At 44.9% G+C, this 26482-nt stretch overlaps 1 protein-coding gene across 2 annotated transcripts in view; it reads right to left on the bottom strand.

Moving 5' to 3' along the window:
* Positions 1 to 26482, bottom strand: part of PLOD2 (procollagen-lysine,2-oxoglutarate 5-dioxygenase 2) — a 215454-nt gene that overhangs the window by 48441 nt on the left and 140531 nt on the right. For both annotated transcript variants that reach the window (XM_075340789.1, XM_075340788.1), the window contains exons 9-10: positions 15188 to 15313; positions 7204 to 7325 (exon numbers count right to left, since the gene is read on the bottom strand). In XM_075340789.1, coding sequence (XP_075196904.1) covers positions 7204 to 7325; positions 15188 to 15313 — 248 coding nt within the window. The remainder of the gene's footprint in view (positions 1 to 7203; positions 7326 to 15187; positions 15314 to 26482) is intronic.

The following is a 26482-nucleotide window of genomic DNA, read 5'->3' on the forward strand; positions in this document are numbered from 1 at the left end:
CCATCCTGATAAATACCCTCATCCTGCTAAATAACCCCATCCTGATAAATACCCCCATCCTGATAAATACCCTGATCTTGATAAATACCCCCATCCTGATAAATACCCCTAGCCTACTATATACCCCCATCCTGCTATATATCCCTATCCTGGTATATCGCCTGCATCCAGTGGCATAGAAAAAAAATAAAACTTTTATACTCACCTTTCCTCACTCCAGCAGGATATCTAGTCTTCCTGTCTGTGTCAACAGCAGCGCCACTGACCTGTGTAGAGTCGGTCACCGATCCCTGCAGCATCGTGATGTCCTCCTGTCTGCCTGCCCGCTGATGTGTGTGGAGCCGTGCGCACAGGGATAACATTCTTGCTGTGCACACCACTCTCCAGTTCACACACAGGTAACAGTGCAGGGAACAGTGACCGGTATACCGTACTTATTCACTGCCCCCCACACTGATGATGATGCGCGAGGGGCAGTGAATATAGCCGCACATCATCCCTCCAGGCTATAGTTGCCAGGGGTGATCACGCGGGCCGGCTGCCGCGCCCATCATCCCGCCCACATGTCAGTGCCATCTTCAGCACTGAGAGATGATGGCAGGAGGATGGATGTGTACCACCCTGAGAGGGGCCCAGCCGCTTCTCCGCTTGCTCGGGCCGAGCCGCTCGAGGTCCGGGCTCGGGTTGTCGGTGGCACGAGCGCCTCCAGACCGGGGGCCACGTCGCTCTGTTAAAGGGGGAGGCAGTAGGATGGTGGTGGTGTGGGACGAGGCGCGCAGCCGGGGAGGGCCGCGTTATCGTCCTACGGGTCGTGGGGACAGGATGCACCACCGCTGCGGCTGGAGTGAAGGCAGGCTCATCCGGGATCGGTGTTGCGGCTGCAGCTCAGATGTTAGCCCCTCCGTGGGTAGGGGCAGTGTGTCCCGGGGCCCGGTGGTGGGGGACTGATGGCAACAGTGTTGTTGTCGGGGTGCAGGGTGCTGTGCTGCGGTGCAGTGTCGTGCCCGGATGGCACTGGTGTACTCATGATTAATTCACACTCAAAGTCACTGGTAAACCAAAGTTCGGGTATGGTCGGGTCCCGCAGCCGGTTGCTGGTGTCCCCTGTGAGGTTGATGGTGGCCCCTTTCCCTTGCACCTCTTGTGTGGTTTTTCGGCTCCCCTGCCTGAGCAGTTGTAGCCTGCTTCCCGGCGTTGAGCTGCCGGAGGAGCCCTCGGTTGCCCGCAGGCACTGGCCCATCGGGTGTTTGGCCCTTGGCGGTGGCACTCACCCAGAATCGGTGGGCTTTTGCCTTCTTTCGGGACTTTGGGTGTGGATGAACCCGTGAGGTCCAGCCAGCAATCAGTCAATTTGCCTAAACTCAGTGGCTTCTAAGCTAGGACGGGGTCTGAGTACCCGGTTTCTGGTGTTCCGGTACACGGTTGACTCCCCGGTTCATGGCCGGCGGGCTCCAACCCTGGCCCGGTCCCTACAGTTCCGTCGGTTGCTGTAACGGAACTCCTGCAAACGGCCACCACCATCTGCCTGCCTGACGGTTCAAGGGTCCCAGGCTCCTACCCGGGTCCCTGACAGCTTTACAACTTCACTCCTCTCACTGTCACACTCTAAACTGTTCTGTTTGTATTTCCTGCCTCAGGCCAGTAGTCTCCTCGGTGGGCGTGCCTTTCTGCCTGACTCCGCCCACCTGGTGTGCCCTACTGGCCCTGAGGAAGGCACCATGTCTCCCTTTCGGGTGACAGGTGTGTCCTCACAGGGGATGGGGGTGTGTGTGTCATGTGGTAGATGTTGTTACCTGTGACCCCTGGGGTCCAGGGCGTCACACATGCATATTAAATCAACGGGCCCACGTGGTCACAGCAGGCATTGCTACAGCCTGCTCATACCGCCAATAACCCACTCCACCGCAGCACCCTCATTCCCTGCAGCCTACATTCAGACTATAAGACACCCTCCCACTTTCCCCCAACATTTGGGGGGGAAAAAGTGCGTTTTATAGTCTGAAAAATACGGTAATTTGTACCCACATGAAATTGACGTCCAGGATCACACATAAAACCAGCATATTGAAGTAAGTTTCTACTTCACATCCTACTGTAATATTTCACATATACAGAGTAAGTGAATGGCAGCATCCCAGCTGTGCTCTGGGAGAGGACCGCTCTCCATTTCTCGTTACTTGGATCTTGCTTCATATGTAAGGAATGTTCTGCTTTTTATTCCCTCTAAATTAAACAGCCTTTTCACTGGCCCAGGACGGTAGAACTGGTTTTCTCTAGAAGTGATTTTAATTGATTTGGCAAAGCAGATAATCGTGCTGAAATACAGTCTAGTTTAATTCTATTGCGGTATTACATTTCAGCCAGTAATGACAGTGTTACATAGCTGGATTGTGGTGTAAAGACATTCACAGATATAGCTGCATTACATACATTAAGCTTAAAGGGAACCTGTCACCAGATTTGGCGACTATAAGCTGCGGCTACCAGCAGTGGGCTCTTATATACAGCATTCTAACATACTGTATATAAGAGCCCAGGCCGCTGTGCAGAACATAACTGTCACTATATAACACTTACCTAAATAGTCGCTGCGGTGGAGTTGGGTCATATGGGCGTCTCCGTTCTCTGAGTGCGGCGCCTCCTCTTTCAGCCATCTTTATAGTCCTTCTTCTGAAGTCTGGGTGCATGACGCATCCTACATCATCCACACTCGCTGGCATTCCGGTCTTGAGCAGGCAAACTTTTATCTGCCCTGAGCAGGGCAGATCAAAGTATTGTAGTGCGCCTGCGCGGGACCGGTGAGTGTGTATGACGTAGGATGCATCATGCACATAGACTTCAGAAGGAGGACAAAGATGGCCAAAAGAGGAGGTGCCGGCACCGGAGAACGGAGTCACCCAAATGACCCAACTCCACTTCAGCGGCCATTTAGGTAAGTATTATAAAGTGATTTTTACGTTCTATACAGCGGCCTGGGCTCTTATATACAGCATGTTAGAATGCTGTATATAAGAACCCACTGGTGGTGGCCGCAGCTTATAGTTACCAAATGTGCCCACAGGTTCCCTTTAATGGTGGTGGATATGTAAATGATACAGGTATGAATGACAATTCACACATAAACCGCATTGTAGACAGTGTGATGTTAACACGGTATTACACTATTTTTTCCTGTATGCATTTTGCTATAATAATAGACTACATATCTGATATTATCAAAAAGAGGAGAACACGAGCAAATTTGCTGAAAAGAGTTCATAAATTTTATTAAATAGAATTTTAAAGTGCAAGTGCAAAAAATCACAATGATAATATACAATTTTAGGGAGGAGGGGAGAATTTTGGTAAGGAGATGGATGTTTGAATACCGCGCCAAAGACCACTAATGCAGGAGATGAATTTAACGTGACTTTATTCCATGTTCAGGTCTACGCGTTTCAGGAGCATCCGCTCCCTTCCTCAGGACAATACAGGCACAAACCAGGTAGTAGCAGTCTTTTGGCCTGAGCAATATACAGCTGCAATTCCATCTTGCTTGGGCGTATCAATGACGTCACACCGGAAGGTATATAGTTTTCGGCTCATTCTTTGACTGCTGATTTTGATGTTGCTTGTGCCTGTATTGTCCTGAGGAAGGGAGCGGATGCTCCTGAAACGCGTAGACCTGAACATGGAATAAAGTCACGTTAAATTCATCTCCTGCATTAGTGGTCTTTGGCGCGGTATTCAAACATCCATCTCCTTACCAAAATTATTCATCATAGGGATGACTGCTGCCGCTGACCCAGTTTATATGCCTGCATAGTGGTTGTGACTTTCACAACTACACTTGGTGAGTAACCTCTGTGACTCATACCCTATTTGTTTGTGGGGTAAGACCCTATTGCGCTCTCTTTCCACAGTGTTTTTCAGGGAGGAGGGGAGAGGCAGATGGTAAAGAACAGAACAATGGCCTGGTATGGACAACAGGAAAATAGTAGTATTCACAAACAGTATAGCCAAAATCACTGGCAAATAAGCATCAAGATGGGTAAATAGTAGTAATCAAAAACAGTATAGCCAAAATAACTGGCAAGTAAACATCAAGATGGGTAAATAGTAGTATTCACATACAATATAGTCAAAATCACTGGCAAATAAGCATCAAGATGGGTAGAGAGTATCTTATCTCTGATAGGGATATGTGTCTCTAAATCACCAGCATGTAAGCAAGGGGGAAATTTGAATAGACCATCGAATCTCAAAAGAGAGATGTGGGCATGATAACCGTAAGAGGGAAGAGAACTTTACCCCAAATCCGCATTGGCCAGATGCAGACAATGAGGAAAAGAAAAATTCACCAAAAAACGGTACCAGTCACAGGCCTATATAGTAAAGGGATGTACCCATTATAAACTGAGAGAATCCCCAGCAGAGATAAAGGACCCTAATCACTGGCCAGTAAGCAGAGGGGATAAGTGTATAGAAAAAACAACAGAAAAAGAGCCTGTATAATGAAAATAGCTGCAATAGTGTTGTATATTCAATTTGAGGGAATATACATATATAAATCGTGCAACCCCATAAGAAAGTGTTAAAAATCGTATAAGACTTTCAAAAAGATAAATGGGGGGGTTATACCATGGTACACTGATATCCATCAAAACACTATAGCAGAAAGGCAGGGTATTTAGCCTAAAAAGATATAGGCAGGATTACTAAAACCCAATCAATTTGTCCCGTAGAAAGTGTAAGAGAGGCTAGGAATCCATACAGGCAAATTCCTGAAGTTAGATCAAAAGAGATAATCAAACAATCCCGAATAGAGTAGTAACTGCGGAATACATTATACCTGAGTCCGGTGGTACAGGGAGGCCCCTATCAGAGATAAGATACTCTCTACCCATCTTGATGCTTATTTGCCAGTGATTTTGGCTATACTGTTTGTGAATACTACTATTTACCCATCTTGATGCTTATTTGCCAGTGATTTTGACTATATTGTATGTGAATACTACTATTTACCCATCCTGATGCTTATTTGCCAGTGATTTTGGCTATACTGTTTTTGATTACTACTATTTACCCATCTTGATGCTTATTTGCCAGTGATTTTGGCTATACTGTTTGTGAATACTACTATTTTCCTGTTGTCCGTACCAGGCCATTGTTCTGTTCTTTACCATCTGCCTCTCCCCTCCTCCCTAAAATTGTATATTATCATTGTGATTTTTTGCACTTGCACTTTAAAATTCTATTTAATAAAATTTATGAACTCTTTTCAGCAAATTTGCTCGTGTTCTCCTCTTTTTGAAATGCTCTTTGAGCTGCTGTGAACCTGGGGTGGCTCCTCCACCTGGTTCTCATTTTTTCTATGCCTTCTGTGGAATGTATGATTGTTATATCTGATATTATGTATATTATCACCATTTTTCTACATTACAATTTGCGAATGCTATATCCATTACCTCAGACTGTCTTCTGAATCTCGTTTTTTGGCAAGCCTTCCGCCTAAATGGCCAATTGGAATGTAACTAAACTATGGAATATATGAATATATAGAGTTTTATATGGAATTTATATAATTTACATGGAGTTTATATGGCTGCATAAACTAAAGAACATTTCCACCTAAAACAAAACATTAGTAAGATGTAATCCACCTTCATTTTAAGTTATATTACTATTTAAAAAAGCTGTGTTCTCAAATTAATACTACGATGTGATCACTTTGGCAAATCAATCTGAAAATAATAATTGACTAATTGGGACTGGACAATCTGAAGGCACCCTGCAAACTGGCCCAAATTTGTGTCTGAAAGTCATGGAAAGTAATAACAATCACAGCAAATTTGGGGTACCTCAGACAAAGAAAAGGCAGAAGGGATGAAAAACCCTTCCCAAAAATTGTGTAAAAGAAAGGGCATCATGGAGAGTTTTGATGACTTTCCAGGTACGATTTCTTGTAGAATATAAATTCCCCTAAGGCCCCTTTCACACGTCAGTGATTCTGGTACGTTTGTGCTTTTTTTTAAACGTACCAGAATCACTGACATACGCAGACCCATTATAATCAATGGGTCTGCTCACACATCAGTGATTTTTCACTGCACGTCTCTCCGTGCGGCGTACCCGCGTGTCCGTGATTGCCGCACGGAGACATGTCCATTTTTTTCTGGCATCACTGATGTTCCACGGACCACGCAGTGGTGTGGTCCGTGAAACACGTGCCAGAAAAAAACGTGCTTCTAAAATAAAAAGCATTTTAACTCACCCGGTTCCAGCGACGCTCTCTGCAGCCCGTTCTGCCGGCTGCTTCTGAGCCGGCTCATTATTGTCGCGCATATTCACTATGCACGACACAGCCGAACCAGAAGCAGCTGCTGCGGGGGTCAGCGCTGGCCGGATGCTGCACCGCGGGAGCGATCAGCACCATGGAGAGCGGGAGCGCGCACAGTTGAGTTAATCTCTAAGTGCAATCATGGGCCACGGAGAACGGAGCCCGGATTGCACTTAGACAACCCACGTGTGCCGTGATTTACGGCACACGGAGGGACATGTGCGTGTTTTACACGCCAGTGAAAAACGTCAGTGTTTTTCACTGACGTGTGAAACGGGCCTTACAGAAATGTTGGTAAAGCTGGAGTCACATTAGCCTATGGCATCTGATGCGATATGCTAATAACCCCCGGCTTAAGCTCTGCTGCGAGCGTGACCCTGTGTCATGCAACTGTGACCGGATCTTATGATCAGGTCACAGATGCGAAACTGAGGGAAGGCGCTGTGGAGTAGAGGGAGGGTTAATCCCCCATCTCCTCCATTGTCAGCCTGTGCGTATATCACACTGCATTTGGATAACATCTGAGTGCAGTCCGATGCTTCTCTCTCTCATACACTTGAATGGCTGTGAGTGATACGGCTCTCACACAAAATCACAGCATGCTGCAATTTTTTTAATCAATGATCTGAGCTGCAGCATTGTCCAACATGGGGCCGAGTGCAATGAGAGAGTTTCTCGCATTGCACTCGTCCGATTTATACGCTTGTGTGAACGTACTATAAGGGTGCATTAAGCATTACATGGACTTTCATACTACCTTGTTCAAATTATGACTATATATATATATATATATATTTTGGTGCTACACAACAAGGTTTACCAAGACTATCACTCATCTACTACCGGTAGCAATTAGATGACAGAAGGTATTTAGAAGGTCTTACATTCCCATGTTTCTTGCTTCCGCCTGAGTAATCATTTCTTCAGGTCCTACTACTTTTAGCTTTTTAATGACTCTCTTGGCATCTTCCCAGAATTTCTGAACATGTTTTTCATGATATACTTCCTGAAAGGCAGAAAGGGAAGTTTCTGATAAGCTCATATGTAAAATCACTTGGGCAAGAAATGAAAGACAGTACGGGAAATATCAGTTTTATCAATACAGTATTACATTTTAAATACCCGTTTATCTCTTTACACATACTGCTCTGTCGGCTGGTGAATTGACCTGGTTATGTGGACCAATAGAAATCACCACCCATGTCAATTGAATTGAATTGATTGGAATCCGTCACCCTTTTGAGGCTTTTTAGTTATGAATGTGGGCATACAGGTTGTATATAGATAAAATTAGTCATACCTATAGGCCTCCTGTCCTGGATGATGGCTTGGTCAGAAGCCTCCCTACATGTCACTTCACTGCATTTTGACAGTCTATTTACTTGACTATAGAGATTGTGCTATGTCTAAACATTAATACAAATAATCTCAAATTATCAGAATTTATTGCAGCAAATGGATTGCCACCTCAGGCAACACCTCAGGCAAAACCATTGCCATGCACACTCAGCAATTAACAACAAAACCGGAGAACAAGAGTGTTAAATGCAAATAAGATCCTCCCTGACGAAGCCTTTGATACCCTAGCTAAACGTACGTTGGGGGTTTTTAGATCCTCTTGGGGAATTGTCTGATGGACTGGCACCTTTTATGGACTTTATTTAAAGCACTAGGCACTTTCAGGTAATATACCTATGTACCTTCTGATGATACCCCCTTTGTCACCCTTTGTGCGATTTGTGCTATGGCTGAATCCAATTTTAGTGTTTTGAGCTATATTACCTAGACACCACTTGTTTGTATATAATACCACTGATGTATAAAGAATTTTTCGTGCCAGTGGAGTATAATCTCGCACTAGGCACTTTACATCATACATTTTGTTCCCAATAACTGCTTGGTCTTTTTCATATTTTTCACGTGTGCCTTGCCAAGAATATTTCTATTTGAGGTCCCATCCATGGGTAATTATTGTCCATTCTGTCACAACCCTTTAATGCATTTTATCCTTGCACGGTTTTTCCTGCTGACTAGAGAACAGTGTTGTTCGAATCTAACCGTTCGCCAATTTCAAATTCGAGTTGTTTCTGGCGATGTTCGAGTCGTTCGACGAACTCGAACAATTTGCTTAACGTTCGAAAGTTCGAGGTTATGTTCGATAACGGTTCGATCACCAAAAGCGTAGCTGTAGCTTTTTACAGCTACGTGTGCAGGGAGCCAGCGCTGGTAGCCTGCAGTAAGCTGGTATCCAGGGTACATATCGGGTATGCAAGCAAAGCGCTTTGCTTAGTAACCCGATGTGTACCCTGGCTACGTGTGCAGGGAGCCAGCGCTGGCAGCCTGAGAGCGACATATGCTGGTAACCAGGGTACATGTCGGGTATCCAAGCAAAGCGCTTTGCTTAGTAACCCGATGTGTACCCTGGTTACCAAGCACAGCATCGTTACACAGGTCACTGGTAGCTGGTCACTATGGTGATCTGCCTGATTGACAGCTCACCAGTGACCATGTAGCGACGCACCAACGATCTCTGCCAGGTCGGATCGCTGGTTGGATCGTTGGTGCGTCGTTATGTGTGACGGGACCCTAAGCGTTTCTATGACTATGAACACAGTTATAAACGCAAGGAGTGGGCAGTACAATCACGTGTACAGGAAAAGGATTCCTTTTGTTGGTAAACACAGAAAAGTGGATCCTCCCGGTACCGCCACCCCTGCTTCCACCTCTCATCCGGCACCATGTCCACACGTGAAGTGGAAGCAGCTGCAAAATCAAAAGTGAACAGTAGAAAAAAAAATATCATATTCACCTGTCTGTTTGCAGACTCCTGAGACACGTCCGCTCCTAGCTCCTCTTCCCAGTACCGCCACCCCTGCTCCAGCTGTGTGCAGACTCCCAGGCATGTCCAATGGCTGCAGGACCTGGAGATGATCAGCTGATGCGGTCACCTGATGGAATCAGCTGACAGTAAGTATAAGTGCAGTGGTGAGGCCGGTTTTTTACCACCCGGCCAGCTAAACTATCAGCTGATGCCGTCAGGAGACGACATCAGCTGATTACTGGTGGCTCCTGCAGTGGATCGGACGGTAGTCTGCACAGAAGTGTTTATTTTTTATTTTTTCCACTGATGCATCAGCTGATTGTATAAAAACCGTTTATTCAATCAGCTGATGTATCATGTGATTTCCATCCTTGAACTTGACACATCATCTGATCGCTTTGCCTTCCAGCAAACCGATCAGATGATATTGGAACCGGATTGGATATCGCTGGACCCTGACCCAGGATTACTGTGGCGGGTTCTTTATTTCAATAAAGATAGAGTCACTAATTGTGTTGTGTTTTATTTCTAATAAAAAAAAAATCTGTTTGTTGTGGTTTTTTTATCTGTACTAGAAATTCATGGTGGCCATGTCTAATATTGGCATGACTCCATGAATTTCGGGCTTAGGGCCAGTTAATAATATACAGCTAGCCCTAATCCCATTATTACCCAGCAAGCCACCCGTCACCAGGGCAGCTGGAAGAGTTGGATACAGCGTCAGAAGACGGCGCTTTTATGAAAGTGCTATTTTGTGGGGTGGCTGCGGACTGCAATTCACAGCGGGGGTGCCCAGAAAGCTTGGGCACCCTGCACTGCGGATTCCAATCCCCAGCTGCCTAGTTGTACCTGGCTGGATACAAAAATTGGGCGAAGCCCACGTCACTTTTTTTTAATTATTTCATGAAATTCGTGAAATAAATTAAAAAAAAAGGGCTTCCCTATATTTTTGGTTCCCAGCTGCGTACAAATAGGCAGCTGGGGGTTGGGGGCAGCCCGTACCTGCCTGCTGGATCTGGCTAGCATACAAAAATATGGCGAAGCCCACGTCATTTTTGGGGATGGGAAACTCCTGCATACAGTCCTGGATGGAGTATGCTGAGCCTTGTAGTTCTGCTCCCCCTGCCTCTCCCTCCAGCATACAGTCCTGGATGGAGCATGCTGAGCCTTGTAGTTCTGCAGCTGTCTGCTCTCCTGCATACACTAGTGGAGAATGAAGAACATATTGAAGAAGGAAATGACATCAGACCTTTTTTTTTTCCCCAAAAATATTTAAAAGCGCACAAAAACGCAGCGTCAAAAAAACGCAGTGTTTGAACTTACCCTAAGCGTTTCTATGAATATAAATGCAGCTATAAACACAAGGGGTGAATAGTACAATCACGTGTACAGTAAGAGGATCCCTTATGTTGGTAAACACAGAAGAGTGGATCCTCCCAGTACTGCCACCCCTGCTTCCACCTCCCGTCCGGTGTCATGTCTAGACGGGAGGTGGAAGCAGCTGCGAAATCAAAAGTGAACAGTAGAAAAAAAATATCATATTCACCTGTCTGCACACTCCCGGGACACGTCCGATGGCTGCAGGACCTGCTGGTGATCAGCTGATTCGGTCACCTGACGGCATCAGCTGATCGTATAAGTCCAGCGGTGAGACTGGCATTTTACCACCTGACTGGCTTAAACTATCAGCTGTTGCAGTCAGGTGACCACATCAGCTGATTACCACCGGGTCCTGCAGCGATCGGATGGGAGTCTGCATAGATGTGTGTATTTTTTTTTTTTACTGATGCATCAGCTCATTGAATAAACGGCTTTTATACAATCAGCTGATGTGTCATATGCTTCAGGTCCTTGAACACATGACACATCATCTGATTGCTTTGCCTTTCAGCAAACCGATCAGATGATATTGGATCCGGATTTGACATTGCAGGACCCTCGACCCAGGACTACAGCGGAGTGGGGGGGGGTTCTTTAGTTCAATAAAGATGAAGTCACTAATTGTGTTGTGTTTTATTTCTAATAAAAATATTTTCTGTGTGTTTTTTTATCTTTACTAGAAATTCATGGTGGCCATGTCTATTTTGGCGTGACACCATGAATTTCGGGCTTAGTGCCATCTGAGAATACAAAGCTGGTATTAACCCCTTTATTACCAAGCGAGCCACCGCGATCACGGCTGCTGGACGAGCCGGATAAAGTACCTGGAAATGGCACTAAGAAACAATGCACCATTTCCAGGGGTGGCAATGGGCCGTCGAGAATCCCAGCCCCCAGCTGCCTGGCTTTAACTGACTGGCGATCAAAATACGGCGGGAGCCCACACATTTTTTTTTAAACTATTTTTTAAATAAAAAAAATGAATGGGCTTCCCTGTATTTTGATTTCCAGCCAAGGTAACCCCAGGCAGATGGGGGTGGCAACCCGTAGCTGTCTGCTTTACCTGTGCTGAGAATCAAAAATACCGCAGAGCGCTACGACATTTTTTGTAATGATTTTTTTTATAGTACTGCGATGTCTGGCAATCAAAATACAGTGAAGCCCTTTTTTTTATTTAAATAAATAATTAAAAAAAAAACAACGTGGGCTCCCGCTGCATTTTTTGTATTGGTAGCTAAGGGTAATCCAAGCAGCTACTGGCTGCTAACCCCCACTGCTTGGTGTTACCTTCACTGGCAATGGAAAATCCAGGAAAGCATTTTTTTTTTTTTTAAGCTTTTTGCCAAAAAAAATGACGCGGGCTTTGCTATGCTAGCCAGGTACAGCAGGCAGGTACGGCTGCCCCCAACCCCAAGCTTCCTATTTGTACCCGGCTGGGAACTAAAAATATAGGGAAGCCCTTTTTTTAATTATTTCATTAATTTCATGAAATAATTAAAAAAAAATCAAATGACATGGGCTTTGCCCCAATTTTATGTCCAGCCAGGTACAACTAGGCAGCTGGGGATTGGAATCTTCAGAACAGGTTGGCCCAAGCTTTTTAGGCCCCTCCGCTGCGAATTGCAGTCTGCAGCCACCCCAGAAAATGGCGCTTTCATAGAAGTGCCATCTTCTGGCGCTGTATCCAACTCTTACAGCGGCCCTGATGCCGGGTGGCTCGCTTTGTAATAAGGGGTTAATACTAGCTTTGTTTTACTAGCTAGTATTAAGCCAGAGATTCTTAATGTCAGGCAAGTTTGACCCGGCCATTAAGAATCTCCAATAAACGATTAAAAAAAAGACACCACACCGAGAAAAAATACTTTAATAGAAATAAATACACAGACACACTTAGAGACTCCATGTTTATTACTCCCTCTCACCCCTCCATGATCCTGGTCTTCTGTCTTCTTTCTCCTTCAACCCATGCAGCTCTGCTACATCAGATTGCACTGCATGGGAGGAAGACGCTGCTCCACCATGCAGTCTAATCACTCAGTGAGTGAGCAGAGGCTGCGGGTTGGTAAGCGGTGACGTCACCGCTGCCACCATTGCAATAGTAACCTGACAGGTGGGTTACTATAGCAACGGTGATCTTCGATCACCTGATTCTCGGCGCCTCTATTCACCGGCTGTGGCCTCCAGTTCCTGCATATGGGCTGACTCTGTAAAGAGTGCCAACATGCAGGAACAGGGAGGCAAGCATGTGCCCGAGCATTTTGACGGTACTCGCTGATTATACTGAGTACGGAGATGCTCGGGCGAGCACCGCATACTGGCGACATGCACTGACAGGACCTAGCATGACGTCATAGCCATGTGACCAGTCTGTAGCAAATGAGACTGGTTAAATACTATGACATCACGGAAAGGTCCTATCATCAGTGCTGGTTACCGGGAGGACCCAGCAATGATCGGAAGGAGAAGCGGCAGGAGAAAGAGTCTGAAGGACGCGTCGGTGGACCTATAAGTATAATGGCAATATTTATTATTTACTGTATGTGCATATGTATAATGTGTTTGTATGTGTTTGTGTTTGCCTGCCATTGTTTTCAATAGAGTTCGAAGGTGTTCGTCGAACGTTCGTTGAACGATCGATGAACACACCAGTCGTTCGACGAACCGAACCGAACTCGAACACTAGGGGGTGGCTCATCTCTACTGCGGACCTTTGAAATGATCTTAACTTTCTAATAAAGTATTGATTTATTTGCATTTAACACTCTTGTTCTCCAGTTTTGTTATGTCTAAACATTCTATCAGAAAATTTACTTGGCAAGGCCACCCATATCAAACAGCAACAGCCCTGCAGCGCCTGCATTCCCAAGATCCCAGAATCCCATACTACAGTGACTCATGAGTAAAGGCCCATTTACACACAACAATATCGCTAACGAGATATCGTTGGGGTCACGGTGTTGGTGATGCACATCCGGCCTCATTAGCAATGTAGTTGTGTGTGACACCTTTTTGCGATCAGTAACGATCGCAAAAAAGTGTCAAATCGTTCGTGTACACGGCGTTCATTTTTAAAAAATCATTCTTTGTTTGGAACACAGGTTGTTTGTCTTTCCTGAGGCAGCACACATCGCTATGTGTGACACCGCAGGAAGGAGGAACAACATCGTACCTGTGGCCGCCGGCAATGAGGAAGGAAGGAGGTAGGCCAGATGTTCTGGCCGCTCATCTCTGCTCCTCCGCTTCTATTGGGCGGCCGCTTAGTGAGGTCGCTGTGACGCCGAACGAACCTCCCCCTTAAAAGAGAGATTGTTCGGCGGCCACAGCGACATCGGTGAACAGGTAATTGAGTGTGATGCTGCCGTAGCGATTTTGTTTGCTACGGCAGCGATCACCCAGTGACACGCCACTGACGTGGGCAGGTGCTATCGCTCGCGACATCGCTAGCGATGTCGCAGCGTGTAAAGTTCGCCTTAGACTCGGGAGGGTCAATGCATCAAATACTATAGCTGCTTTGCTATTTTCCTTTGAAGAAATATTTCTTCTTTGCATCAGAGTGCAGTGGATTTTCTGATACATTGCTTAAGGGATACCAACCCATTTGCTCTGGCACTTCGGAAAACTCAATACTGAGTGCAGACCACATTTCTTCGATATGTCTAAACATGAGTGCTTCATTTAGTCATTGAAGTCAATCACTGTTTCAGTGGTGTGACCAATGTCACATTATTTATGCATCACAAAAACATCCTGCAGCTCTTTTATGGCTGATGTATACTCTTATGGTGGCTAAACTGCCTGGGTTTTTTAATCTGAAAGTCAGGATTGAAAATCCAGGGTATTACAACAGCAGCAATATGATTTCAAAATGTCTCCACCAAGAACTGCAGGAGATTTCTGCACTGGAAACTGACCTGTGGTGCAGATTTTATGTAAATTGATAACCATTTTGCAGATTCCACCCTTTGCCGTGTTTTGGGTGAAATCCACTGCAAATCACCGCACCTTAAAAATAGCAAAAAACGCATAAGTAACATAAGCATTTTGTTGTGCCTTTTTTGTGGGGGAATGATTTTTGGGGAATCCACAATAGAAATTTGTACATGTGAACATACCCTCACAATCAAAATATCTACTCTATGATCATTGATCGTGTATAAATCATGATAAATGGGCTGCACTGCTGAATTAACCAATGATTCACTGGATTGGCAATAACATTTTTTATTATAATGTGTTCTGTTGCTAGACTAGCGCCTTTATCAAGTACAAATATCGCTTTACTTTATGATGATGACACAGCAGATAGTTAATCATGTATCAACGCCGCCAAATATTCTTGTTTATTGATGCACAAGAATTTGATATTTCATCTTAGCTAATAAAACACAAGAATTTTATGGGACAAATATGTATTACAAGTAATAACTAATTCACTAGAATCCGCTTTCTGTTGACTATTTTCCCGAGTATCTCTGTCTAAAGAGCTATATAATAAAGTTACTCATGTCCAACATGAAAGTTACGAGCTTCAAAATTGTATCAGCCCGTGAGGCTTAACATAAATTGACTAGATGGGCAGCCAAGACGTACACATTAAAATCTATTAAACAGCACGATTGTAAGACGATATGTAGCAGTCCGTACAAAAAGCAAAGTATCAAACTTACACTGTTATGAATAAAAAGAGTAAGTTTCTCTTTGGGATACTCCAGCGCCAACAATCTAGTGAAGAACTCTGGCAGAAAGGGAGTTGGCTGTTCAATAAAGACTCCAACTGTTACCCTTGGATAGTCCTAAAAACACAAATCGGTTACTTGCATTATGTTCTCAGTCACAATAAATGAACATTTAACTTAATGTAATGTACAAAACAGGTCAACTTGTAATTCAAGTATTCAATCGTGCGCACACCGAGTTTTCTTAAAACAATGAGGTTTTTTATGGTTTATTTTCCTTCAGATTCTTATCACGACTAAATGGGCATTAATCTTCGGAAAAGTTTTAATCCCCTCCTCCACATCTCTAGCCATCATTCATCACACTGTTCTCCATCTATTACACTTGTCTCTACATTTCTATAAACAAGGTTTTAGATTTGGTCTTATACCAAACACAAGACAGACCTCAGCTTATACCAGCTGTTATTACTCAATTATACACAGAAAATTCTCTGCAAAACCAGCATTACTATTCTAAAATACCTTTATCGTTACACTGCATGGTTGTCATCAGCCACTTAAACTGGGTGATTTCAAGCAATAATCCTGAATTCAAGTACTAAAACCATATATGTAAGACTTTTAAAGAGTTAATTTTCACTTGAAGAAATTTTCATCTAAATCCATATTTATTGCCCTAATCTAAACTCATTTCTAACATGGTTGCATTAAAAATTCCCTATCCTTCCCTGACTACACTAACTAGTATTGATTTTTTTCCCTATTTCCTGTCTAAAGTTGCTTTGTTTGAGAATCCCAATGCATGCAGAGATACTGAAACAAAGCATCATCAGGGGGTAGAGCCTACTGTCACTTACACAGTTTCTGCTCCCTCCCTGAAACAAAGCGTCATTAGTGACACTCGTTTCAGGGGCTGATTTCGTCCCTTGGTGCTGTCACTTTGCACAATGATAGCTCAGATCAGTTGAGCTGACAACATTGCAGCACACACTGATCGTTAGAGAACCTGGCAGCATTCAGAGACCAGTGCCGCCCTTGAAAAAAGGCATCACTGGTGGCGGTGTTCTATGAATGCTGCCAGGTACTCTAAACATTCGCGCTGACACTCACACTTTCATCATCATGTTAAAAGTGTCTGATTCCTGGGTATCCCATTACTGGGGCTTCTGATGATCTTTTAAGTGGGGATCTAAATAGGATGTTCATCTTCCCTGCTGCCAGGATTAATGGAGTAGAAAGGTAGGTCAAGCATATCTGGGGCTCCTCCAATTTCTGCAGGACTGATAATAATAATACTAATAATACTAATAATACTAATAATAATAAACTTTATTTTTATAGCGCTAACATATTCCGCAGCACTTTTACAGACAAAAACAAAATAGCAAATAATTCAGCAGCTACAGTAGGAATGAGGGCCCTGCTCGAAAGCTTACAATCTATGGGACTGATGAAGATGGGCAAATTCATAAAAGAATTGCCTCTCAATTGTTTCCCTTCCGAGATAACAGCTAATTGTAAAAAGTACCAGCTTCAGGGCGACTGTAAAATATCATTTGAGGGGCCCAAAAATGTAAAAAGGGGTTGCATAAATTTGATGAATGTTTGAATAGATGTAATTACATTTTCTAAGATAGTAAAACTAGGTAATAATTTAAACAAGCCAGATAATACACTTTATTGTATTCCATGCTGTCAGCAAAAGTTTCCCAAATTCCAAGACGGTTCAGAACACATTAATCATTATCATTATTCTTTGCTTATTCAGCATATTTATATTCTGTAACACTTTACAGGTGTGATCATCACTGTCCCCATTGGGATCACAATCTAATTTCCCTATCTGAAAGTCTTTGGACTGTGGGAGGCTATTGGAGAACCTGGAGGAAACCCACGCAAACATGGGGAGAACATACAAACCCCTTGAAGATGTTGTCCTTTGTAGTGTTTGGTACCAGGACCCCATTGCTGTAAGGCAACAGTGCTAACCGCTGAGCCACTGTGCTGTCCCATAGATATAAATTAAAGCATAAATAAAAATAGGACTTGCATGGCTTTTTGTTATATAAGTCATTTGCATCCATTCAGACTAATTCTGCCTGGTAGAATACTAACTATATTGTGATGTACAAAACTATGGAATATGGGATAGACTGGTGGGTGCTGAAAAAGAGGAGTAAGATCTTATTCATACAGAGTAAATTTGTGATAAGCTCAAGTCCATTCCCCATCAATACATGCTTTAAGTCAGCTGAACTTGCCACATTTGGAGTATATTGTATAATGCGCACTTTATGCAATTGTAGAAAGGAATCATACACTTAAAGTGAACCTGTCAGGTGCAATATGCACCTAGAAGCATGAGCAGTTCTGGGTGCATATTGCTAATCCCTGCCTAACCGTCCCTGTATACACTAGCATAAATAAAGGGATCTTTAGAAAAAGTATTTCTAAAGATTTTGTTATAATATGCTAATGAGGCCAGGGACTAGTTGTAAGGGCATTACTTCCCCTGACTAGTCCGCCCTCTTAGTATGGCAGCATGCACACAGGAGTGTGCTAACATGCTACTCAATGCAGAATCACCAGTGGTGACATGCGTACCCGCCTCTGCTGTCTCCACTGTTAAGAAGTCCCTGGCATTTCCAGTCATGCGAAGTATGAAGCTGGGTGTACACGTCCAGGCTTCAGCAAGGTATAGTGCGCATGACTGGAAGTGCCAGAGACTTCTGAACAGCGGAGACAGCGGACGCACCGCTGATGATGGTGCATTGAGTAGTAAGCCCCTGTGTGTGTGCTACCATGCTAAGAGGGCAGACTAGTCTGGAGATATAACGCCCTTGAGACTAGTCGCTGGCCTCATTAGCACATGATAAAAGATTAGAACTACTTTTTCTAAAGATCCCTCTATCTATACTAGTGTATGCAGGGACAGTTAGGCAGGAATTAGGAATATGCACCAAGAACTGCTCCTGGTTCTGGGTTCATATGGGACCTGTCAGGTTCCCTTTAAACAGAATATAGATCTAAAAGGCATAAGAAAAACTCAAAGATAAGTCTCATAGAAAATACACTGGATCAATTTCTACAGCACAATTAATCTGGTTAATAGGATGCAGCGCTGCGTTCTCATGTTAGGCACTTTTCTCCAGTAGTCAGGCTGAATCCTATGCTCCATTAAATATGGATCCTTAACACATGCAGCTGGGCTTTACACATCTGCATGTCAATTTCCCCAGATGTTAAACCTTCCAATACCAATTTATGTTTGCCTTGATGAGAGTTTATTTTAAAGTTAGTCTGATGGAATATTATTTTTACTTCTTTTTGCAAAAGGATAGTTTATATTTTTATAGAATAATACAGCTCACACTTAAACTATTCACGTAACACAAAGGCTTGTATTGAAATGCTTGGTAAAGCGAGACATGGCACCATGTGTAGGATATTCCGCAGTTCAATGGTTCAGCGCATGAAGGTTTCAGTAAAATAAAACAGTGGAAACAAAGTTTGTCCAGTAAACGAATATTTTAAAAAGGGATTAGACTAGTTGGTAAATCTAAAAGTAAAACTCAAACTGATCCCCTGCAGATCCCGTTCCATTACTCCCTAGGTCCCAGATATTTGCATCCTCATCCTTCAAGACAAACAGGAAATATCTGCTCAGCCAAACAGTCTGTGATTAATGATAAACTACTGGGAATTACTGGCGTGTCCTGATGGGACAATTGGCACAATCCAAGTAAGTAAAAGACGTACAGCTTGGAAAGATCCTCAGTGCTACTACTGCTACGGACCATCCATGATTGGAATAGAGGCTCAGCTGTCACACAGTGCCTTGTTGGCTGACTTTTACATATAGCAATCAACAAGATAAAAGCATTTGTGAAAAAGGAAGACACTCCCCAAGAAGTAAAATCCATTTCTTTTATCATGCAGAAAGTTTAAAACCAAAATTGGCCGTGAAGCCACAATCAGGCAGCATGGAACCAACTACAGCCGTTTTTCATTAGATTACGGTTCAACAAGCCTGGAAACACTGGGCAGAGAAGAGACCAGAGGGGACTGGGTAAGTATCATAATGGCAGCTGCAGGGGTTCAAGGAAGTTATTTGTTTTACTTTCTTTAATCACTTTAATTTAAATATATGTGACGCCCTGGGCAAGCCAGGGGTCACAGGTCAAAACACCACCACACCCTACACCCCAGTTAGGAACACCAAAGCTAACCTAAAATCCTTGTTGCCTTCCTCCAGGAGCTGGTGTCCACACCAGGGGGTGGGCCAGGCGGTTGGCTCCGCCCACCGAGGAGTTCACAGCTCTGGAGGCGGGAAAACCAGGCAGTCCAGCTAGGGACGTGAAGGAGTAAACAAGGAGTGGAGTTGAGGAAGTGAAAGTAGAAGGAAGTGAAGTGGTAGTGGAGCTAAGAAGAAAAGCTGAAGTGACAGAAAAGTGAGAGTAGTAAAGCCTGAAGTTAGTCCGGGTGTGTGCCCCGGGCTGAGGGACAGCAAGGTCAGCAGACGGCGGTGATAGTCCGCAGGGGGACTGCTCGGAGGTTGCTGGAAGGACCGCGGATGGGTGGTGACCCGGCGGTCTGGAGCAGTATACAAAGAACAGTCAGCACCAGGGCAGGGGCCTTTCGGATCCCGGCAAGGCTAGGAGTCGCCATAATTTGCCAAATCCGTCAGTGAAGGGTACGACTGTCTCCCAACAACCAAGTCCCGATTGAAGGCAACAGTCCAACCGTTACAGAGAGACACCGCCACCGCCAGGGCACCAGTTTCTCAGGGCCAGCACCTGCGGGCAAAGTAGGGCTCCTCCGGCCTATATCCAAGCTGGGGAGTGGGTTACCGGTGGGAACCCATCGCAACCATCATCATCTTAGGTGCAGGAAAAAGGGACCGTCACCGTCAACTACTGGGGAAAAGCAAGTGCAGCCGTCCGTGGGAACCGTCTTTCCAGCCGTGTGTTTTACCGAGAACTGTGTCATCGTCTCAGGCTGAGTGAGTACCACAGTGCCGCAAGGCACAGCGCTGCCCCCACGTCCCTGCGCCCACCAAGCCCTGCATCTTCCCCCTCATCACTGGGCCCCAGGATCACCAACCCCTACCCACGGAGGGGCAACACAACAACTAGCTTCTCCCTACCATCATTCCCGGGATCCTCATACAGAGCAGCGGTGGTGCCAACAAATCACCACAACCGTGGGTGGTGTCACGGACAATAAACTATCCCAAATCCCAATCCCCTTTCACTCACGGGCGAGGAGCGCCGCTAGAGTCCCCGGGATCCGGCCCATCGCTCGAGCCACCGAGCAGCAGCAGGCCGCAGCAGCCGCGGCAGCCGGACCCGAGCAATGGGAGAGCGCGGCGTCCCCTCCTCCGCCCGCGACATATACATTACTTTTCTTTAAAGGGTTAAGAGAAAAAAGGCGAGGCCCAGCCCGTGGTTAGCTAGGGTGGGACCAGATGGTTGTACAGTAGTACTCTAGCAGTCTTTAGTTTCCACTTGCTGCCTGCCCTTTCCTTCTTGTTTTTAAACATTGTTTTTTCCCTATCAGCTTATTGACTCATTAAACTAGAGGAAATCCAGTGTACAAAATTAATAAACAAGGATTTTTTTTTTTTAAAGCGTCCAAATCATGCAAAAAAAACAAAACAAAGCAAAAAAAAGCATTTAACATGGGATTAATTTGTACGTTTATAGCATTCTAATGCCATATGGCCAGCGCACTCAAGGCCTGGGAACCTCCAGCTGTGACTGCAACTAACCTGAGTGATGTCACTGCTCATCATAGCTCAGTCTCTGCCTCAACCTCACAGTGTTTGGTCACGTTCTATGGTCGAGCGCTGTGCCTTAAGTAATGTAGCAGAGCTGGAATCATTGTGGGAACTAGTGTGGATTACATCGGACCTGCAGGGGTGTTATGGGGGGTTAATAAAGTGGTGATAGAGGGTGTTTTTTGTCTTTTATTTCAAATAAAGGATTTTTTGCTGCTTGTGTTTATTTACTTTTACTTATAGATTAGTAATGGGGGTCACATAAATGCCTGCCATTACTAATCAAGGGCTTAGTGGCAGCTGTGGGCTGTGATTAATCCCTTATTACCCTAATTGCCACCGCAACAGGACAATCAGGAAGAACTGGTGAAGTGCTTGGATTGTCGCATCTAATGGATGCGGCAATCCTGGGTGGCTGCAGGCTGCTATTTTTAGGCTGGAGGCTCCCAATAATCATGGGTCTCCCCAGCCTGAGAATACCAGCCCCCAGCTGTAGGGCTTTATCATGGGTGTGTTAAAAATTGGGAAAACCGTGTGCTGTTTTTTTTTAATTATTTATTTAAATAATTAAAAGAAAAAGTTGCACAGCTGGGGGCTAAAGCTTCTAGCCATGGGCTAAATCTGTGCCTGGAGCGTTGCTTGCTTTATTATTTTTTCCTTTATTTTTCCTTTATTCTTTTGCATTACCTCAGTGCAAGACTCGGATTATTAGCCAGAATTTACAGAGAACTCCAGGCCCAGGTCTGGCACCTGGATACTTTTGAAACCACGTGGATCCAGACTTTTACAGTCCATGTTCGCCCATCACTAGTCATTAGTGTTGAAAAGGTGTCTGGCCGCATTACTAAAAAGTGCGACACCCAGGAGAAATTGAACTTTATTCCTCCTCAGAGCCACCATCTTTCAGTCTCAAGGCACTGCTGTCAGTCAAAGTGCGGGAGAATGTTTACAGCCGCTGCTCACAGAGGTGTGAGTGAGATCTGTAGCCTATATACCACAGTCAGTGGCTCCCTGGAGGAATAAAGTTTCTCTCATCACTCTTCCCCTACCCTCTGGGACGTTCCATCAAGGGGCATGACCTCCTCCACGCTATTAGCAATAGCCAGTCTCCTCATACACTGAATTACACGTATTGTAAGGATAATAGAATTGCACTGTGCAGCTCTCCTTTATACTTTATGAAGGCAGGGATAGTAGAAGATTTTTATTTATCTCCCCGGAGTATCTCTTTAATATATATACTTTTGTCATATTCCAAAATGTATGTCAGTTCTCAAATATAATGAGCCTTGCAAGGCACTCCATTGTTTTTGTTGTTTTGATTGTGTTAATTTTATTGCAAACTATGAAACCTTTAATAAAATCTGTTTCTGAAAAAAAATAATAAATAACTAAATTATTATTCAGGAAAAATACAGATTGATCTTTTAAGGTGAATCTGCCACATGGACATAAGCCAGACCTGCACAACATATGACCTAAGGACCGTATACAACCCACCAAAAGTTTTGATATGGCCCGTGGACCTGTCCATTAGACTCCGCTTTTTTCTTCCTATATACATATGCTTTTGTGTCTTTCAGACTCAAATACATTGTGGTACTGAGAGTGCAGTGCTAGTCAGCCTTGGCCCAAACATGCAGCAGTTTGATGAAGTCTGTATGATGCTAATGTCATCATGCTCTTGCTGGCACCAAGGACATGGAGGGCCTTGGTAAGTGCTGCATGAAGAAGCTGAAGAAGCTATGATTTTATATGTGGGGTTGGGAGGAGTGGATTAAGATGGTTGGTGTTGCTGCAAGGGAGTATTATGGGACAATCAGGGGGAGATTGTAAAAGAAGGCATAGCATAGCGTGTGGTGGCAGGGACTTTAGGCAGTGAGTGAGTGTGTGGGAGATTAAAAAAGGGGTAATATGGAGTAATATTATACAGCAGGGCAGTGTGGGGAGGATATTATACAGTGGGGATGATATTATAGAGCAAGGCAATGTGGTGGAACAAAATGAAGAGGGGCAGTGTGGAGCCAGTGCAGGGATATATTGAGAACAATTGTAGAAAAAAGGGTTTCTATACCGCGCCAATGATCACAAATCTGGAAGTCGGATTGATGTGGCTTTAATGTAGCATAGGTCAGACCTATACCTATGCTACATTAAAGCCACATCAATCCGACTTCCAGATTTGTGATCATTGGCGCGGTATAAAAATCCTTTTTTCTACAATTGTTCTCAATATATCCCTTTTTTCTACAATTGTTCTCGGTTATCAGCCTCTTTGGGTTGCCGCTGCCTGGATCCATTTGTAAATGCGAGTACAGTAGTTGTGACTGTCACAACTACAGTTGGTGAGTATAATTGCTCCCCTTGCCTATTGTCCTGTGCCTATAAGGGTAAGACCCTATTGCGCATTATTCTCCACAGCTTTTCCTCTAGGGATATATTGAGGAAAGGAGTAGTGTGAGGAATATTATGAGAGGCTCAGTGTGGGGGAGATATTATGGAGAGGCTTGTTGTGGGGGGATATTATATAGAGTATTACTGTGGGAGTTGATATTATGGAGAGGGGCAGTGTGGAGAGGGATATTATGGAAAGAGATATTGTGTGGGGACATTATGTGGGAAATATTATGGAGAGGGACAGAGTGGGGGATATTTTGGAGAGGAGCAGTGTGGGGTAATATAGTGGGGGGATATTTTCAAGAGAGGCATAGTGGGTGGGATATTTTGTGCAGGAACCACAATTAGGGGCAATTTTTTAGTCAGGAGTGCAATATGGGAGATACTTTTATTATTAAGAACACCATGTCGGGAAGTGCTGCTGAAGATGGAGAGGAGGAAAGTCAGCAGACTAGCTTGGAGTATGAAAGCTAATCATGGTATCTGTACTGATGGGAATAACTCTATACAAGGTGCCTAGATGTGAATGTTTGTGATGCAGACTATGTTTTTACAGTACTGTGGTACCTGTATGGTCCACAGTCTGATAATGGCTGATAAAAATTCCTCCTAGCATCTCCTGATCATTGCTAGGGACATGGTGGTTCTAGCTCTGCATTCATATATTGATAATGGTTTTGGTGCTGATTTTATGTATTGAGGGTGGTTTTGATGCTGCATTCATGTACTGATTGTGGTTCTGGCACTGCATTCATGTACTGATTGTGGTTCTGAATTCATGAACTGATGGTGGTACTGCTGGTGCATCCATGTATTGATCATGGTTCTGATGCTGCATCCATGTACTAATGGTGGTTCTGGTGCTGCATTTAAGCACTGACTGTAGCCCTGGCACAACACTCGTGCTGATCTTGTACACATGTATCAATCAAAATGTTCTTCAAAGTGTCATGATTAAGGCTGGAATCTGCCTTGGCGGTGTTCCAACAGTGGCCTGGTCATGTTAGGAGTTAATCTCTGTCTGCCTCGTTACTGCTTCCGGCACACTATATCTGGGTGCTGCAACTCTTATGCAGCACCAATTATAGTCTATGCCTAAAGCATGTGTAGCTAGCTCTGGTAACTTCCCTGATCTGCCCCACCGAATTCCACTGACTTCATGACCCGTGTGTCAGCCCGATCCCGACTCCGTCCCTCCTACCTTATCCCTTTTTGTGTATTCTGACTTCCTGGTACTTGACTTATGCTCTGTCCCAGACCTTGGTTTTGTCTCGCCCCTTTGATTTCTCTGTGAACGACTGGCCCCTGACCCCACTGCTAGTGTGACGCCCTGGCAAAACCAGGTAGTCACACAGTGTTAGGCCCCCCGCATAACACCGCTCCCACACAGGGTTAAACCAGCCGACCTGAAATCCTAGTCACCCCCTCAGGGAATGACAGACACACCAGGACAGACTAGTCGGAAGGAAAACGCCCACCTAGGGGTCTGGAGAACCCGAGGCGGGAAAAACAGTTCAGTAAGTTTGGAGTTGAGTGGAAAGTAGAGTGGAGCAGTCGAGCTCAGGCAGTCAAGGCCTGAAGCTGAAGCTGACGGGTGTGAGGGTCGGAGCCCTGACACATTGGCTGGGTGGTAGACATCGGTCAACTCCAGCAGGAGATGGGAAGACGGCTCGGCAGATCCGGGGTGGACCGCTGCAGGGTTGTAGCTCGACGGTACCGACACCGGAGAACTGACCCGGAAACCGTGCACACAAGAGGGTACTCGGACCCTGAAGCAAGGACCGGCACAGACAGCCTAGCTAATTAACCGATTGAAGGCAGGATTCTAGGTCCTGTCCCAACCTAAGTCCCGAAAAGTAGACAAACACCCACAGAGAAGGATAGGGCATCTGCCAGGGCCCGGTAGATCTCACAGGTCAGCGTCTGATGGGCACGGCTCCCAACCAGAGGACCGGGAGCGGACTCCTGCGTTACACACCAGGAAGTCTACACAAGAAAACACAAAGTGCAGAAGAAAGGGGCATTGACCACCGGCCCAGGTGTGGGACCAGATACACCCGTCTGCGGCAGCCGGCCACCATCACCTTGGTTTACTGAAGGACTTGTGTGATTTATTCAACTGTGAGTAACCTCCCCGGCCTGACCGGGTGCGGCAGCCCCTGCCATTATCATTCCCTGCACATAGACATTGGGCCCCGGGGCATCCATCCCTGCCCACGGAGGGGTTAACATCCAGCTTCCAGTCCATCGCCCCTGGGAGCCCCACAGCAGCAGTGGTGGTGCTTCATCTCACCACACACCGTGGGTGGCGTCACAGACAGTTTTCAACAACCCCCATACAACTACGGCCTCTTTTCATTCAAAGTATCCGCATGACCCCCGGTTCCGGTAGAGTCTCTCGAGCCATCCCGCAGATCCGGATCCGAGCAGCACGGCTGCTGGCACGGGGGCGGCATACTAGCTTCTGATGCTGTGTGTGGTTTTTCCCCTTGTACTTTGTTTGACCTCTGGTTACCTATTCGGCTTGCTGACTACTCTACTGCCATCTTGTGGTTTTTTCCCTGTACTACTCCTGGTCTGCTGTTAGTGCAGGGTTTCTGGGCTCTATTATGCTGCCATCTAGTGGAATTTGTGCTGTACTGCTTCAGGACATCCAATAGTACAGCATGACAAATAGCTATATTAAAACTTAAAAATCCTTAATATTTTGAGATTTGGAGGAGGATTTGGTAAGTTTCTGCTCCAAAAACTCAGTTTAAGTTTTCTGCTCACACTGATTTTTTGGGAGCAGAAATTCTCCAAATCTTCCATAAATACTCCAAACTTGTTTCTGGGGATGTTTTCATGCAAATACGTCTAACTTTTTTTGCCCTTCCTTAGGATTGGTTCAGAATGGCAATGTGGACCAAAAAATGTTTGCACACCTGACATAAACAGATGTAATCTAGAGGCTTATGTCCATATGATTAGGCCCCTTTGCTTCCAAAGAGTATACACACCTACACACTTTAGAAAAAATGATGACATCCCCATTAAAGGCCTAAAACACACTTCCGCAAAAAAAACATACGTGTGACACGGTCTGTTTTTCGGATCCGTGTTCCGTT

The sequence above is a fragment of the Anomaloglossus baeobatrachus genome, chromosome 3 (genome assembly GCF_048569485.1).
Source record: "Anomaloglossus baeobatrachus isolate aAnoBae1 chromosome 3, aAnoBae1.hap1, whole genome shotgun sequence".
In the NCBI taxonomy this organism is placed as follows: domain Eukaryota; kingdom Metazoa; phylum Chordata; class Amphibia; order Anura; family Aromobatidae; genus Anomaloglossus; species Anomaloglossus baeobatrachus.